This window comes from Cottoperca gobio, chromosome 5 (assembly GCF_900634415.1).
Source record: "Cottoperca gobio chromosome 5, fCotGob3.1, whole genome shotgun sequence".
Lineage (NCBI taxonomy): Eukaryota > Metazoa > Chordata > Actinopteri > Perciformes > Bovichtidae > Cottoperca > Cottoperca gobio.
Window position 1 is genome coordinate 9,492,599 of NC_041359.1, and position 18,042 is coordinate 9,510,640.

Below are 18,042 nucleotides of genomic sequence, written 5' to 3' on the forward strand. Positions count from 1 at the left end.
TTTGGGGACCCCCTGCAGGTCGAAGGTTTCACTAATCCTGAGAGATATCGTAATATCTACTGGATGACACAACATTCTGGTATATAATTGGCATACAAATGGTCATTTTGTGGTTAAAGTATCCCTTTATTGTTACAATGTGCTTAATCTTAATAACGTTAGCGTTGTTACTGTGAGCATGATGTTAGCAGGTAGCTTCAAAAGCCACTGTGCCAAAGTGCAGTTTAACAGATGGCTGTAGACTTTTGTTTAGAAATCTGCATGCATTCAAGAAAGTCTGAATGAGCCGAGATCTGAGCCTTCACTTTTTATCCTCAATGGACAAAGCTTATCAACATTAGACCAGCAAAGAGATGTTTGCAAGAAAGCAGGTGTGCGCTTGCCGTACCGTAGCAGTTGCAGCCTGCAGAGCGAAATCATCAGGGATGTTCTCCTTCTTGACTTTTTTATCAGCAGGAGGACACACAGCCACAGGAGGAACTGCCGGGGCTTTCTACAACAACCGACAGAGACGACATTTCAAGAAATAATAGATAATGTATTTTTTTTTATATTCATAGAATTGTGTCTGTTGTTAACAGTAACAGAGCTACACTGTACCTTTGCTAGAGGAGCCTGGACAACAGGCGCTGCTGAAGAGTCCGTGAAGTCTCCAGACAAAAAGTCCAGAGCCTCACCAGTACCAATGGTCGGCTGCAGGTGGAGAGACACAGAACAAAGACAGAAATATAATGTGAAGCAATATCCTGTTATTATTGTATGTATGTCACAATGATACTTTAACGGCCTTAAAGTGAATTTGATCCCGTCTCACCTCAGGTTTAGGAGCAGGCAGTTTTTTCAGTTCGTCCACATTAAACCTGTATTCTGGAGCAATTGAGTCGTCCCTCTCTCCCACAAACACACCCGTCTCCTTCTTGTGTTTGTCCTCCTGTGAAAAAAATGGAAAAAAAGGAGGAAATAAGACATTGTGTCCTGTGGTACAATTTTCAGTAATTGTGTCTTGACTGTAATGTCCACCATAGAGTCAGAGAAAGTATGAGGACAAGACAGTGTGGCTGCTTGTGCTCATACCGAGACGATGTCCTCAGGTCTGAGTTTGGGGAGTTCAGGTTTTGGTTTGTCTTCTGGCAACGTGTCAACAAGAGCGCTGAGAGCATCCAGAGACATAGAGACACCCTGGGGAGAGAACAGGAGAAGAAGCTATTAATCTACTAAACTGTCACTTATTGTTTAGAAATAAGAAGAGGGACGTGGGTACAAAGTAACGTGTCCACTTTAACTCCGGTAAATCTCACTGCATCAGTCTTGGGATTGGCGTCCATCATTTTGGCTTTTTTATCGGCAGGAGGAGCTTGACAGACGGCCACAGGAGGAGCTGCTTTCTATAACAGCCAAGAGAGATAAGGGTGAAGAATAACAACTTTTCTGACCAGTCAAGTGGAAAGAAAAGGAGGTGTGAACTTGCTGTACCGTGGCAGTGGCAGTAACAGCGGGAAGCAAACTTTCCAGAGAGAAATCATCCGAAACTTTCTCCATCTTGGCTTTTTTATCAGCTGGTGGTGCAGGAGCACACACAGACACAGAAGCGGCTGCTGAAGAGGTTTGAGATTTCTGCAACACAGACACGACATTAGACAATACATTTCTTCACTCAGAGACTTCAAAGTTAATTTTACGGGAACGTTAGCAGGGCTGATACTGTCCACAGCAGACATGCAAAGCTGGGAATTTTGAGTATGGACTTTGTCAAGAGGGATACACTGGGTGTAAAGGTGGAGAATGGACTGCAGCTGAGTGCTACATGCTTGTAGACTCTGACCTCTTGCTTCTGTGGTGCAGCTGAAGCAGTGGAAGGCGTGAATCCAAATGAAAGAGAATCCAGGGCCTCGTCTGTGCTCAGTGGTTTCTGAGATGGAAAAGAGACAATGCATCACCACCAGATAACAACAAAATACCTCAACAAGATTTTTTTAAACTAATAATCTGATTCATTTAGGCAGAATTACTCCAAAGGATGTCTCATTACAGCCACGTGAGCCTCCACTAGAGGGCATACCATGCCAAGTCAAATGCAAACAAAAGAGCAAAATAATAAAAACCAGACTGTGTGGACCAACAGTGAAGGAAAAGTACAGGCACACCCTTTACATTCCATGGAGACAAAATAAACACAAATTAACTCTTAAAAATACACATTTGACAGTTAAAATCCCTTTGATTTAGAAAAAATATGATAAACATCTACACTAAAGTAACAAAAGTCACACTGGGGGAAAGTATCAGGGTGGGAACAGATCATGAGACACAGAGCTGAAGAAGTCTCTTGCAAGACGAGAAGACAAATTGGGAGAAGACTATGATGCAAGTATGGGTGTGTTGAGGGTGAGTAAATAGTAACCCTACATATGGGCGGATATCAAACAGATCTATCAGTGTGTGAACACACGGGCATGTGTCTATGTTGTTGTGCGTGTTTGGGTTTGGTCGGACAAGAACCAACGAGCTTGAATAGAGAAGGCGGGTCCTGTGCTGTTTGCTGAGACAACACCCGCCAGTGCAATGCAACATTCCCCACTGTAGAGGAACCAGGAGATCGTACAGTGGAAACAGTGCTTCCTGAACGTGTGTGTAAAGCGAGTGCATGCTCATTTGCTTACACATGTTGGAAAAGGTTTACATAAGGTGAGTCGCTGTCCGATCTGTACCAACGTTTGTGTAATGCAGGAGGTTTTGATTCCACTAAATGTGTGTTGTGAAAGGTTTACTTACAGGAACGTCCTTAGGCTTATAATCTGCAGGAGCTGGAGGCTAGAATAAACATATTCATATTAGATTGGAAGAAAACATTTAAATACTGAAGTAATCCAGGGAGTCAACAAACACTGCCCAAAAAAAAGAAAATTCACAACATATTTTCATCTAATGGCATCTGAAATCTGAATGTCTTGTTGGTTCCCGTGTTTTCTGACCGAGGTAGCAAACACAAGACTGACTGGGTTTGTTGGCACGACACACGCCCAAATGCATGTGCACAAGCACTGAAATATTTTTTTCATAAAATGACCCCTTTCAAAAGATAGTAAAATAATGAGTAGATTATGAAACTACTGTTTGATGCCAGCATTTATTACTGGACCGTGTTTTTTAGTTCAAGGCTAAAACCCCCAAAAAATGTGGGGTTTGTCACTCAGCCCGATTCATCTCCGCCCAATACAATGAAGGTGAATGGAGTATTGTTTGTGATGCACAGCATTAAAAAAATGACATTTCAAAACTTCCCCAATACTGTAATCTACAGATCTGACTGTCTGTTTTCATAGGAACTACTTTTCAACTGAAGAAACAGTCCCTATATAAAACATGTTGACAGTGAGTTATGTCAAGGCAACAAAAAACGACTTTGCAAGCAAATTAGTGAATCAGAAGAGGAGAGAACTGACCATATCTTCAAATCTGTAGCCTGGAGGCAGCGTGCTGTCTCTTTCTCCACACTTCTGACCCCTCTCAGAGGTGATGTCATGCTGCGACACATGCAACACACACACAGTTACTCACAGCAGATCCATGCTGCAGCTCAATGCAATCACATGCCTGCTCAGTGCACACACACACACACACACACACACACACACACACACACACACACACACACACACACACACACACACACAGCTGTACCTCTGTGACCTCCGGTCCTGTGTATACAGGCAGGAGGGGTGTGATAGGATCAGCTGATGGCAGTATGCTGGCCAGGGCATCGAATGGATCAACCTGCGCATGCAACACAACTCAGCACACTGGAGCAAGCAACATGCTTTTCAAATCAAACTCATACTGCGTCAGGAAGTATTTACCTCTTTGGCTCCCTTAGCTGCTGCTGGAGGAACCTCCACCTGCACCTGCAACGCAATACCAGAATCAGTACACAGACCTCGACGACATTACACATGCAACACGTGGACATTGTTAATCTGGTATTTGCACAAGTTAGTTGACTGCAAGTTGGTCAACGTGTGCCAGACCAAACCTCACTTTTCCTCATGATGATATCATCCAGAAAGAGACATTTTCTCAAAGTTTGACACCAAATATCTCACGAGGCCCTGATGGCACAGCAGTGGTCTATTCAGTCAGACCACCATGAAAATATTCAATGCAACATTCATTTTACACAGACAGGCAAAACACCGAGTGAAAGTATCAGACAGTTGCTTTCAGGATCGTCTACCTTTGTTTGTGTCGCTTCTTTCTTTCCCTGCACAGACACATTTCCAGCCGCAGCCGTAGAAATTGGCTTTGTTGTTTTAGCCGTATCAAGTTTAGGCACAGCAGTGTTGAATGTTGTGGTGGCAGTGGCACTCTAAAATGCAATGAATTTGAAATTCATTATAAACTACGTACAGGTCGAGTTAAATTACAAGTCCGCTGTACATGCACAAAGTCGGTAGTACACCCAGAGAAACAAAAAGAAGATAGTACAGTGAGCGACCGACTCCAGCAGAAGAAATCCTCCACCCATTTGATGACAGACATTAGTTTAGAAGTGTCAGCAGGTGTTGTGAAATGAGACTAGAGCGAGAAGACAAACCAACAAACTGTAGGCTTCTCCTCGCCATTGGGTGTTGCAAGTGGACAGGTGTGCTAATATTTGCAAATACATTAACAAACGTAGGCATGCTGAGCAAAGGGCTGCAAAAGAAATAACAAAAGTCCTCAGTCAACTTGTTACCTCCGATGTAGAAAAGAAAGAAACTCCCAAAGCGAGCGAAATCCAAAGCAAGTATCTGAGTGCTCTCAGGTAAAGAACGTAGCAAAAAACCTGATAAGAGTCCGCGACACAAAAGAGATGTTGCAGAAGGAAAGCCTCAACAAGGTACACCTCCAGGGAGTCACGATAAAGAGTCTAAGAAGCCTGTAGCAGTCGAGTCTACCTTGGCTGTGCCTTTGGGTGACTCTTTAGGTCTGGTCGCAGCCACTCCAGCGGCAGGAGAAGGAACCGTAGCGGTGGCTTTTACTTGGGAAACAGCAGCAGTCTACAAACATGTCACCAAATGATTACTCAAATACACAAGGATTAAAGATTCACAGCACTAGTAAATCCAGCAAACATATCGACGAGAGATGTGGAGAACGTTTAAAACAGTGTTAGTGAAAATAGAGCAGGAGAAAATGCACAATGATCTCTGGACAGATCTGCCACCGTAGTCCGACTAAAGCAAGAATACACATTTTAAATGTGCCGAGTTATTGACCACTCAGGTCTACTGAGACTAATCTGACCATTGATCAGTGTTATTAGTTCAATCCTGATGCTTGTTCATGGTTCAGCCCATTTAAAACAAACGTATACTTTACAGAACTGCTGACATTTTTCTAAACTCTCTAAATTGATTTTTTTACCTTTCGCCTTGAAACTTGGTTGATTGTTTGGTGTATCGAAGAGGCACTCATACCGTGTCAGCTGCTTTGCATCGTATTTATACAGAAGCCCTGAGAGGCACTACAAATTCTGCTGATCCATTTTCTATCTGATCTATGTTGTATCATCTGTTGAAACAGGTGAGAACTAAAATTCTTGGCAGGTAATTCTTTTTGTTTTTGTCGGGATCAGTTTTGTGTTTGTTATTGTAAAACTCATTTCGACCCTCACGTCATGTTCCAAACAGAACTGTTCATGTTTTCTAGGCAAAATAAAGACATGACAATAATGTTACAAAAATTGCTTGTTAAGAGTGCATGGAGAAATTTTAAATTCCCATTCAAGAAAACCTCAATGCTTTTAGTCCTATTTAGAAAATGGGGAGGGGTGCACTTCAGCCTCTTCTGGCCAAAATGGGTATTGCAACAACAAACACACAAAGATTATCCTGACAAAGACAATAAAATAAAATAAAGTCAAAACTATTTTTCCACCTGTTTTCAGAGATGACAAAAATAACTAACTTAGAAAAATGATCCCTGCAAAACCTATTTTTTCTGATTATTTGAGGATTGAGAATGATGATCCTAAAAACCGTACAAACAGGACAGAAAAGGAATAACTATATTTTATTTTCTATGTCTATACCAGATATCTAAAAACCTAAAATAAACCAAAAGAGAATTACTGTAGCAATAAGCAACACAATAATCAATCATGGTGTCATGAGGATCGTCATGTGTGTCATGTGAATTTAGAAAGGCTGTTCTTAAGCAGCTGACACACATTGTGTATGTTGGAGATTCCCACAAGCACATGGCTCGACCAACAGGGACTCTGTTCACAAGACATTACAACCTGACTGCAACACAACCTCAGTGAAACATAAACTTGATAACATTCTTCAAGTACCTGCATGCTGCCCAGTTGGTAGAAAATCAATCAAAATGTCAGTAAAAAGATCAGCAGTGATGTAAATAAAAAGAAAAGCACCGATCACACCATTACCTTTGACATCTCTTTAGGACCGCTCCTCGCCCCAGTTGATGTCATGTCAACAAAGGTAGCCCCAGCGGACGACATGTCAATAACAGTAGCACCTGCCACCGTAGTGTTAGTCTACAAACCAAGGAGCATGTGTTTAAAAGAAGTTATTCAGCTTCAAAGTCTGTGATGAGCATTCATCCCAAGCGTGATATGAGAGCTCATTAATGTGATACAGCAAGTGTTCAGCTTCTGAAAGGTCAAGATGTTTGGGTGGCTGAGCCAGAGAGACACTGCGTACAAGATATAGCGAGGTACAAGAGGTAAACAATATGAAGCCAGTGAAGAAGACTCAACGAGCACACGCTCAGAGTGAAGAAGGAAGCAGTGATTCTTGTTATATCACACCAAACAGCCAAAAGCCCCCTCCACTTTTATTTCGGCATCCACAGCTCGTCTACCTCTGGTTTGGCTTTTCCTGCTGTCCCAACCGAAGCACTTCCTCCTGCTGTGACACCACTTCGTGTGACTCCGCCTGTTGCTGTGGTAACCACCCCAGGCTTTGTAGCCATGGCGGATCCTGCCTTCTGCAAAGCACCAGGTGTGGAAAAGTCGATCAACTACCTTTATCACAGCTCATTGGATGCTTGCTTATGGAAATTGCTAATGTATTTAATGTTAAAATAAATGACTTGTTAAAGGGGCAGAGTGTCGGTCGACTCGTCACGAAGTGTACTCCCCTGTATAAACAGCGGTATAATGTCTTCTGTGGCGCCAAAAGCAGCTGATTAATGACCCTGATGACATCACCATGACGTCATCAAGATTATCTCGGCTTGGGCTTGTACACTAATAATGTATTACTTAAAGCCTCTGTTTCAAATTGGGAGCTATATGTGTGAAATAGGTGGGTGTGTTCCAGGCAGGGAGTACCGCATTAAATGATGCTACTGGTTGCATTGTGGGAACTGGATGACCTCGTGATTCTTCTACAGCAGAACATCTGACAATCATGCTTTGGTCAGTTTCCTGTGACATGGGCTTATTATTGCTTAATAAGCAGAATATATTTACCATAGCCAGCGTTAGCAACCAGTAAGTAAGAGACAAAACCAGAAATGGAATTGGCCACAAACTGGAGACTAAAAATCTGGTTATCTTGGCCTCTGCTGCTTAGATTTTAAACATTTGTTTTTAAATCCGTCTCTTGTCCCCCAACTTTATGGAAGTGCAACATTAAATATCTTGAGTTGAAAAACAAAAAGGTACAGCTAGTTCTTTACTGATGCACCATACATAGTGGCTGTTTCTACGGCTCAGATGTATGCACACACACACTGCGCTGCTCATATACACTGCCACTGATACATGAGCTCTAGCCCACTATGGCAAAGTCAACCAGGAGGTATGAGAAGGACTCCGAGGTCAGCTGCTAATAAGAGTCACTTATAGCTAAAGGTTAATGGCTGAGTAATACATGCTAGTCTATAAACAACTTGGTTGGTTTAAAACATGTCATTGTCTCACACTATACTATTTTAAATACTGGTGCACCTACTGTGTTTCCACTTTCAAAGTTTTATTATCCCACCAAAGCCTTTCTCTACAAGCCAGGCACCAAAATAGACAATGTCAACGCCCAGCTGTTGAAGGCCAAGTGAAAACACTTCAGGCTGGCCCTGCTGATTTGTCTGTCAAAACTCTGTCAGGCCTTAAGGAAGTTAAAGATTAGGGAAGGGACTCAGTGAAAGTCCTAAATGATGTCGTTACTAGACAAAAATGAGTCACAGACTTTCAGTACTGTCACTTTTAGAATTTAAAAACAGACAAACTGTCTGACAACTGTTTTCTATCATCAGGCAAAACTAACATATGTAGTCATAAACAGTCATAAACAGTCATAAACAGTCATAAACAGTCAAATCGCTTTATAGTCGGAATTCCTGATTAACTTACTGGTAAATTATTTTATTTGTCCACTTTCCTAAAGTTCAATTCTATTAGTAAATGTGTTTTATTATGTCCTTTTTAATGCACATGCAAACCAAAGAATGTGGAAAGGACTCTAATCCAATGAAACTGGACACAAAGGGACAATCACTTTGATCCATTGTTTGAGAGCATTAAGGGGTTTCTCTGCTTCCCACAGAGAAACTGGGTGCGACCTGTCTTGTGCTTGAATGAGAGTAAAATAAACTTTGATTTTCTGTGTGCTAATGAGGACACAGTTAGATCTAGTTCCTCACTATTTAAAACTACTAAAAACATTCATCTGGAAAATGAAAAGGAATTAACAATAACAAACACATAATCAAGATAATGAGCGGGTCAGAGGTCAGACAACAGTCCACTGAACAAGGGAAGTAGACACAATGTGATTCTTCAGAGAGACAGACAGAGGCAGGACGTGAAGAGGTTAAAGGGCATTAAAGAGGAATGTTTGGTACCTCGAACTGTGCAGGCTTGGCAGTGGAGACCTGAGCTGCCGGTTTGGGTGTGGCCTGGCTAGGCTGCGACTAGAGAGAGAAAGAGACAAACAGAGAGAAAAGTTACGCATATGCAGTGAAAAGTCTAACCAGAAACCATCGTAATTATTTCAAGATTCACACAGAGAGCAACGTCTCGGTTTCACAATCACCAACATTTGTGTAGAAACAAAACATTCCAGGGAGCTCATGTCTGCATGGAGAGAAAAAACAAGCTTGTCAACACAGCTTCAAACTGTATCTGTGAGAGAAAGATAAAGAAAGACTGGAATACACAGAGAGATATAGAGATACAGGTTAATTACAGTGCCCACAAACGTATTCATGGAGGTGGTTGATACAAGCGCTACATTACAGACTGAAGGGTGTGACTGTCGTCTGACGGCAGAGAGAGCAAAGAGGCAAAGAGGCTCAGCAACAGTGACACAAAATGTATGATTCACAAGCAGCTCTTCAGCTGAGGTCATCAAGGTCGGACATTTCTCACATTTTCACACACATACACGGCAGTGCTGTCTGTGCTGCGCTGCACTTCCTCGCACGACAACTATAAAACGGTGTCAGTGGTGCTGTGATCTTAGATTTCCTCTTGATAAGATTTGAGTTTCTGTAGCTGAAGCTCTTTTCTGTTCAGGTACAAACATGTGAAGGATCCAGTTCATCCACTGGTAATGTGCCCGGTCATCAAACTGTATTTTTACTCAGGAAAGATGCACATAAAGATTATCAGGAAAGATGTTATTACATCTTAGAAAGCTATGATGAAGAATGGTATGCTTCTTTATAATAGCATTTTAAAAAAAGCTTAGTAACTTTTCCATCTGTGAGTGTCTTATTTTATTTATTACCTTTTCCCAAGAGCCATCCCTACCTTTATATTGTGAAAGTGCATCATACAGTTTACAATGAAAGCTTGTATTCATAATGTTTTATAATAAATACACATCTTATATTTCCATCTGTAAGGTGGAATATCAGAGAACACAGAACTCATGTACCGTGTCTGGAGGTGTTCTGCTTTATTAATACATGTGTATGGGCTTATTAGACAATGGCAATGAAGTTTGTTCAAAACATTACCAGTGGACTAAGAGTTCTGTGTTTCACAATGAGCATAATAATAACTCTGCTATATTTAAAGTTGTTCCAACATCATTTCAATGACCTCTCACTGTGGACGGAGCAACAACATCAATCATTAGTTTCATTTTGCAGTTATTTCTTCAAAATATCACAAATTGGTCTCACATCTCATATTACTTCTGACCATAACTACATCTAAATATCCCTATACGTGGTCATATCCCTCAATAGTAAATGAAAAAGCATTAAAGCAGCTGCAGTAACTATCCTACTCTGACAGACAGAAGTTGGTAATTAGCAAGTGTTATTATATAAAACAATACTAAATGAGTGCATCCACCTCGCTCAGTGATCCGTGTCTATAAACTGATTTGTCAATTTCTTTACAGTGTAAATGAGGGAGGTGGAACTACAAGACAGGACATCCTATACATATTCAAAGCATCCACCCTGCCTCCTACAAAATTAGAAATGTATTTGTGATACGTCAAGGACAAAATATGTCCCTCAAAACATAATTAATAGCGTTTCCTTGTAAGGACAGACACCAATCAGTGAGAATATACTGGTTATTAGTTTGTAGCTTATAATTATACAATTATAGTGCCACATGCTCTCTCATAATGATAATGACATACTATATACATGCACTTTTGCAAAATTAATTTATAAGTTAAGTTATTCAACAAGCAGTAGCAATACATGAGGAGTTAAATCCTAAACATACGACTCTCAGGGGAACTCTGCAGTAGAAAACCTGAAAGAAAGGTATTTTAATTTTGCACAAGTACACAAAGAGTGTACTAAGTAAACTCCTTTTCAAATGCAGCGTTCTTGAGGTGGAGCCCAGTGTGTTGCTGAGCCCAGCCCAGTCCTTTCAGGTGCTGTGAATATGGTACAAAGAGCCTCCACCCCACTGACACCAGCTCACCGGCAGTCAGTTTCACATCCAACCAGTTCGTGAACATAACTCTGCTTGCACTGTTCATCGGCCTGTAAAACATGCTAATGTATGGTCACAGATTACAGTTTTTACATCGGGTTTGTGTGCTTACTGTACATTTCAAAGTCTTCTTGGCAGATGGCGTCGAGACAAGAAACTATGTTCAGCAATTATCAATATCCCAAGTCTACAAAGCTGTAAGCCTGTGAGTGAGTTAAGTGTCAAACCAGCTGCGCATCTCGTTTTAACTTAAGTAAAGCGAGGGTACACAGCATGTCTGTGAATGACTACAGTGAGTGAATGGAAACACTGATGAACAAGAGGGAAGAGACACATTGTGCATTGCACCAATCTGAACAATCTGCAATCTCGGACATCTGATTTAGAAATGAGTGCAGCTCGATGATTGCCTAACACACTGGTGTTACATTTCACACAAATAAGGTCACAACCCAGCTCAGGGTATGAACCGCATACATGTGTTAAGTCTAGCTTTGCTTCAACTATCGGGCAGCTTGACTCATTGCAAAAAACCTCAACTCAATATGTATTTGGAAAGATGTTTTTTACCTGTAGACCTCATACAACTGATGGGTTTAGTTGGAGAAAGAGTGTGAAGACAACTTAAATTAAGCTAATATAATAATATTAGTCCAACTGAGAACATGACTTCCTTTTTTGACATATTTTTCTGTTTAGTAATAACATTATAATGAATTGACTGACTGTTGGAAGAGTCAACATGAAGGAGGAAGTGAGGTCACAAGCAGTAAGGGCATGCCCCTGCCACAGGGGAAGTCATGTTGCTCCTTTTACTGCAGGAAATGTTGATTGTTGCTAAGTTAACACAAAAAAACTTTTATAAAAAAAAAAAGGAAGCAGAGCTGTGGTGCATGCTGGGTGATAAAATGCATGATGTGTCAGATGTGTTATGCAGGTTGAACTTGCGCATGAAACAGAAACAGATTTTGGAAATGTTTTGAATTCTGCGAAAGGTTTGTGTGAGTAAACTAGTCCGGGGCAATTCTGATTCTGGTGCTAATATTCCTGAATTTCAGTATCAAAACCAAAACATTTTCCTCTGTTGATACCTTACATTGATGATATAAACATGCCATCTGGTTCACATGCAAATAATGGCAAACCCAAAGTGCTCAAATATCATATCCAAACTAAATTTAGAACTTGCCACAAATGTTATATGTGTCTGTTGTAATCAAAGGAAGTTGGCCAAGAAGCTTTGGTGACTAATTTGCCTTTCTGTCATATGACGGAAGGCCACAAAGTGCAAAGTGCAAGACCAAAGCCATGGGAGCATGTGTTTACGTGCTGGCCTCAAGGTAATGTGACCACACTTTGTGCTCTTTGACCCCCTCAAACACAGTCAATAAGCTGTGCTCACTTACTAGAGGTCAGAACAAATGCGTAAATTAGCATCCACAAGTCCCCCACCGGCCCTGCCTTCACAGTGGGGGACAGATGCCAGTTAACAAAGACAGGTTAGGCAGCACATACAGTACGGCGAACCACCCAGATACTTTTCCAAAAGGCAAACAAAAAGGCTGCTCATTTCATTCAAGGCCCATTAAAGGAAACAATGCATTGTATTGTTTAAAGGATGATTCCTGCTGTCAGTATCAGATTATAATAAAAACAATCAATAATACACAAACATGCAAAGCACAAATAGTCTCTTCCCTGGACTGAAATAAAAGGTGATATCATCCTGCGTGTTTTCTAACACTAGAAACTGAATAGGCTGCATGTTATGTACTTCATACTGTTCTATTTTACTGGACAAGTTATTCACTTCAGTAACAGCAAACACAAACGTTATACTGCTCTTTCCCTCGTCGATGAGTTTCAGTTGTATGTTTAAAGCTAAAGCCGTAGTTTGTTAAGTCACCAGACTGAACTCTGTGCTCACCTGAGACCCACCCAAGCGCTTCGCAAGCTTTCTTTCTGCCGTGACTCCAAACTGCAGCATTCCTACATTCCTCATGCAGATGCTCTCTACTTATAGACGACAGACTGTCCATCCACAGACACAAAACATGAAACAAACAAAATGTGCTATCATGCTTTCATCCTTTGTGGCACAGGTGACGGCAGGGGGAACTCCCAGGTTAGTCTCAGCACCGTAACATTTATTTGCAGAGTTTAGTTTTTTCCATAAAAGCTAAAACGTGTCACTTGATTTTCTACCCATATTCTGAGGTGAACGGGTATTTCTTACTTCGCTGCACAGTAAAATATGAACTCCATAACCTTACAACAACATAACAGTTATTTAATGAGCATTTAACACCGGTGTACTGTAGGTATCAAGTTGAACATTTTCAATATTAGTGCCAATTCAATACTTGAGTTTTGGTACAGATATCAAAATGACCTTACTTTGAAGAATATAAAATGTCTTCCTACAAAACCCTGTTTTCATTTAACAAAAGAAGCCGATGTTCTTATCAAAGGATAAATGGTGTGACACAACACACAAGGACTTTGCTGCAATACAAAGTATTTTTTACCAGAGAAGAAAACAACAAAATAATAATTAATCTACGGACATATTAAGGTTTGTACTCAAAAAGTAATGAGCTATGATCACCAGGTCTTCCCATGAGGCTGAATCATGCAGTAGCTGCACAACCAAAATGTCATGCTAGCTGTAGCGTTACTTGGTGAATTCACATAAAATAGACATCGACCACAACTGACCTTTTGAATTTGGATAGAAATCTTTTCTCATTTCTCATTATCATCAGTAGCTTTTAAAAAAAACAAAGAACCTACATTGGGGAACAGAAGCTAACCGAGAGAGGTGCATGAAGTCGGGTGGCCATACATGGGGTGGACAAATTAACAGGAACACCTGACAATCCTGCAGCAAATACTGACGTGTTGCGGCTTTTATCGTTTTTTCGACACAATGACAACTAATTAAATGTTGCAGATTGTGATGTCACTGTGTTACGCATCAATGTGAGCTGCTCCTGTCATTCTGTCCAGCCCTGTACACAGACACAATCAAAGAGTGCAGACGGCAGAAATTTCACACAGCTGTACCTGGTAGAAATTTTGTCGGGGTAAGGGAAGGGGTCGATAGTTGCCGTGTTTCTGTTTTATAAGGGATACATAAACAGCTGTTAAACAGAATATCACAGCTGGCAGACACGTAGGAGAACTGTGAATCAGTGCAGTTGTAGAATGAAACACATAAACGGCACGATAAACGTGAATACACACATTCAAACATATATGCAAAGAGAGCGTGACGTATATTCTCAATCAATGCCATTACACGTGAGCAAAAGTTTCAGAACTCTGTGCAACAGTGAGAAAAAATCCATAAAACAATATCCGCTCCTGTAGGGAGACACGTGACGTGATACACTCACACACTCTGCATGCACATAGAGCCACAGAGCCTTAACAGTGAGGACAACACTGACGGACGTAGTTGCAAACAGGACACTGATATGAACATCGTGGTCATTCTGGGAGAGCTATGAGTGTGATCAAAATAGAAATAAGAGTTTAGAGCATGCATCTGAAACCATTGCTCATTTCCTACTGGCATTCGTTCAGTTTGACGCATCATCTCAGACGGAAACTGTCGATGCGCTCGAGGTTTTGCAGTTTGTCCTGCTTTAGACTGGTACGGTGCCTGCACATACGACAAACTCAGACTGGACCTGATTTCAGCATGACGCACAGAACCTTTTTTGTTATGTCAGAAGTGAAGAAACAATGCAGTATATCCAGGCCTTACCCAACAACAGCGATTAACCAAGTAGCTTGTGCCTGTAATAAAAAACTGATGACTAACGCTGGACCACACCCCAAAAAACCGCAGACACGCACATGTGAATACGACTCGAAGCAGCTCCTTATCTTGTGGTACGACTTCAGAATAGCACGGGCAATAATGTCTAAATGGTCAGAAGTGATAAAGTCTCGACCAAGTGGTGGAAATGACAGAAGCTGCAGTCCGTGTTGGGAGGAAACAATGTGGGACAGAAGAGTGAAAGCCAACGAAACTAACTGCTGTTGTGTGGCTGAAGTTTCAGTGCAGAGCTGCATGAGGATTATTGCTGTAGGGCAGATTGAGAGCAAACACACAGCTGGGTAAAATAAAGGGTTATGTCATAAGACAACAAGTGTAACATGTGTAACATGTGTGCTGTTACTACACTTTATGGTCAAGTCAAAGTAAGCCAGGAAAAGAAAAACACCGTGGCACTTTAGCAGTACTTAACTAGTTTTATGTATTAGTTTATCACACTGTACTTAATTCTGTGCAGGGTGAATATATGTTACTTATCTCTGGATAGCAGGATAAGCATTGCTCCTCTATTTCACTCTTCTATATTGGTCTATCATGTGCACTCTGACTCACACTTTTCTTTTTAAATCAACAGTACGCAGCAAACCTTGGTTCACACAGAGGTGAAGAGTAACTAGTACATTTACTCAAGTACTTAAGTACAATTTTCAGGTATTTGTACTTAAGTATTTCCATTTTATCCTATTTTACAATGTAGAAGGAAAATATTTTTCTTTACTACATTTATTTGATAACTTCAATTACTTTGCATATTTAGATTATTAATAAATACATAAATCAACACATAAATTATGATGTATTATTATAGATAAGGTACCCAGCAGAATATAAATGAGTAAAAATCAGCCCAATCTTTACCTGCTGCAACATAAAGTGATGAACACATTAATACATCAATAATTATAATCCAGGCCATTCTGCAAAATGAGAACTTTTACTTTTGGTACTTTAAGTATATTTTGATGCTAACACTACTTCCACTTAAGTAAGATTTTGAATGCAGGACTTTTACTTGCAACATAATATGTATATCTTATTACACTGTAGTGTTACTACTTTTACTGAAGTAAAAGTACTTCTATCACCACAGAAGTCTGGATACCGTTAGAACATTTAGTTTAAAGACACATTTTAGGAGTTGCTGCCAAATCCTGATGACATAATAATAATTATTAAACATTAGTGCGGTACTACTCAGTATATATGTGCGGTTTATATCGTTGTTATCTTGGCGACAACTGCTTTTGGGGTCCATAAAAACAATAACAACACTAATACAGTAATCTTCAGTTCATTGCCAACTTTCCTGAACTCGACTTGCAAAATTGGCAGCAAATTCGATCACCACAACCTGCCTCACACAAACACAACAGGGCTGCCAAATGGCAACACATGAACCAGAAGCCTCCAACTGTCTGATCACAACCACAGCCGTCAAAGTGAATCGATATCAGTCAAACAGGAAGCCACTCCACGCACACACAATTACAAAATAGCGATCCAGAGGAAGGGGAAATGCTGTCCAGATACATACCATAAGTTTGATTGTGGGTGTGTTTCCTCTATATATGCTGCTGTGTACAATAGCTTCACCTTAGATTCCCGCTGTGGAAATACTGTATGTCAAGCACACACACAAATGTAAACACACATACATACAGACACACACACCCTGGGGTTGAAATACTTTCTGCTCCGCCTTCATGGAAGCAGCACAAAAAGCCTGAGCTGCTGTGACTCCACCTCCTCAGACACGAGGCAGCAGAGCAGGCTCAGTCAGATTGGACAGTCGGACACACAAAGACCAACCCACTGCGAGCGGGCTGCCAGGAAAAATAAATAAGTCTGATTTAGGGAAACTTTGGGGTGGGTCACGTGGGCTTTGAGAGGAGGCATACAGCACTTTGATGACAGACACGATCAAGATGTTCGCAGGAAGGGTTATCGTGGAGGCAGAGTTGGAGGGTGAAGGAGTGATGATGAGGCAGAAGTGGATTTGAAGCAGCAGTGCTGTTGGCAGAGTCTGGGTGTGTCCAATGACTCACTGCTTAGGAATCTAGTGCAGAGCCACTCGAACAACAGAGACGGAGTGTGTGTGGTTGGAAAGAAAAGAAGAGAGGGAGGGCGATCAGATCACATGTAGTCCAAAAACTCACCCAAAGACAGCCAGAGCAGAATAGAGAAAACATGTCAGTTTAAGAAAGACACAGTTGCAATGTAAACGAGGTGACCATCGATACAAGTTCAGAGTGTTATTCACAGTTCAAAGTAACCCCTGAACAGAAGGAGCAGACAGGAAACCTTCTGGACAGCAACCAAAGGTTATGTAAGAATTTTAGAAAAAACAAGTCCGTGTGACCCTTCCCCTCTAAGCACACACATACTTTCAGCGTTGATCGTTCTGGATACTTCTTACACCCTTCTACTTCTCGGATAAAGCACGCCACGCCACAAAACATGTCAAACATGTTGAGAGGGCTTTGGAGAGCAGCACCCCCTTGTGTCTAAAGATACTCATAACATGTAGATGAAAATGAATGGAGGACTGTGAAGTCATCTGAACCTGCTGTGCAGACTCACTGTGTCTGCCAACTTCTGCATCAGTCTGTTGTTTTATGCTGAATGGACACAAGACTCTCAACACTTAATACTGCATGAACTAACGCTACAAAATGTTATTTATCTTCAGCAAAGTGTAGATTTTAATAAATCTGTCCTTGGCTATAAATGTTAAGCTTTTTAAAGCAAAGAAACAAAGAAAAGAACAAAACGTGTCAGTGTTGTTTGCTGAATGTTTAGCAGAGGATTTGGCATCTATTTTTTTATATTACCCCAAAATTAACTTTAGTTATACTGTATTAAGAAAACATGTTTATTTTTCTTGGAAGCATTTCTAAACATGAATAGACTTGCTTTAAAAAAGCAATGATTAAGGGACACGGAGTCATAACCTTGAATAAAGATTCACAGAGTTTAAAATTGAGCAGGAAGTTTTATTTGAGGTATTTTCTTTTCAATAGAAAAGTTCTGCCGTGTTTCTAAATTCCTCTGACCTTGTTCTTTTTGTCTAAAAATATCTTTATCTCCTCATCTTGTTGCACAATTCCTGCCCTTTCATCTCCCTGGCAGAAATATGTGTGTCGGTTTTATGACCTTTCAAAATAAATCTCTAACAGCTTTGCCCCGACTGACTCCAACAACACACCAGAGCCTGCCCTTTGCTGTTGTGTCTTTGACTCTGTGACTGTTTATGTGCGAGACAAAGCTGGCATGTTTC

The 18,042-nt window shown here is 40.8% G+C and overlaps 1 protein-coding gene across 39 annotated transcripts in view; it reads right to left on the reverse strand.

Annotated features, from left to right (window-relative positions):
- cast (calpastatin) overlaps window positions 1-18,042 on the reverse strand; it is a 35,872-nt gene that overhangs the window by 7,298 nt on the left and 10,532 nt on the right. For 8 of the 39 annotated variants that reach the window (XM_029430926.1, XM_029430920.1, XM_029430919.1 and 5 more), the window contains 16 exons: window positions 8,854-8,922; window positions 6,868-6,993; window positions 6,431-6,541; window positions 4,935-5,036; window positions 4,232-4,363; window positions 3,858-3,902; window positions 3,682-3,774; window positions 3,444-3,524; window positions 2,773-2,811; window positions 1,823-1,909; window positions 1,474-1,614; window positions 1,299-1,385; window positions 1,075-1,179; window positions 815-931; window positions 601-693; window positions 389-493 (listed from right to left, as the gene is read on the reverse strand). In XM_029430926.1, the coding sequence (XP_029286786.1) occupies window positions 389-493; window positions 601-693; window positions 815-931; window positions 1,075-1,179; window positions 1,299-1,385; window positions 1,474-1,614; window positions 1,823-1,909; window positions 2,773-2,811; window positions 3,444-3,524; window positions 3,682-3,774; window positions 3,858-3,902; window positions 4,232-4,363; window positions 4,935-5,036; window positions 6,431-6,541; window positions 6,868-6,993; window positions 8,854-8,922 (1,533 nt within the window). Of the gene's footprint in view, window positions 1-388; window positions 494-600; window positions 694-814; window positions 932-1,074; window positions 1,180-1,298; window positions 1,386-1,473; window positions 1,615-1,822; window positions 1,910-2,772; window positions 2,812-3,443; window positions 3,525-3,681; window positions 3,775-3,857; window positions 3,903-4,231; window positions 4,364-4,934; window positions 5,037-6,430; window positions 6,542-6,867; window positions 6,994-8,853; window positions 8,923-13,984; window positions 14,036-16,299; window positions 16,459-18,042 lie in introns of those variants that run through there. The other 31 variants (XM_029430949.1, XM_029430946.1, XM_029430940.1 and 28 more) reach the window with 24 other exon arrangements.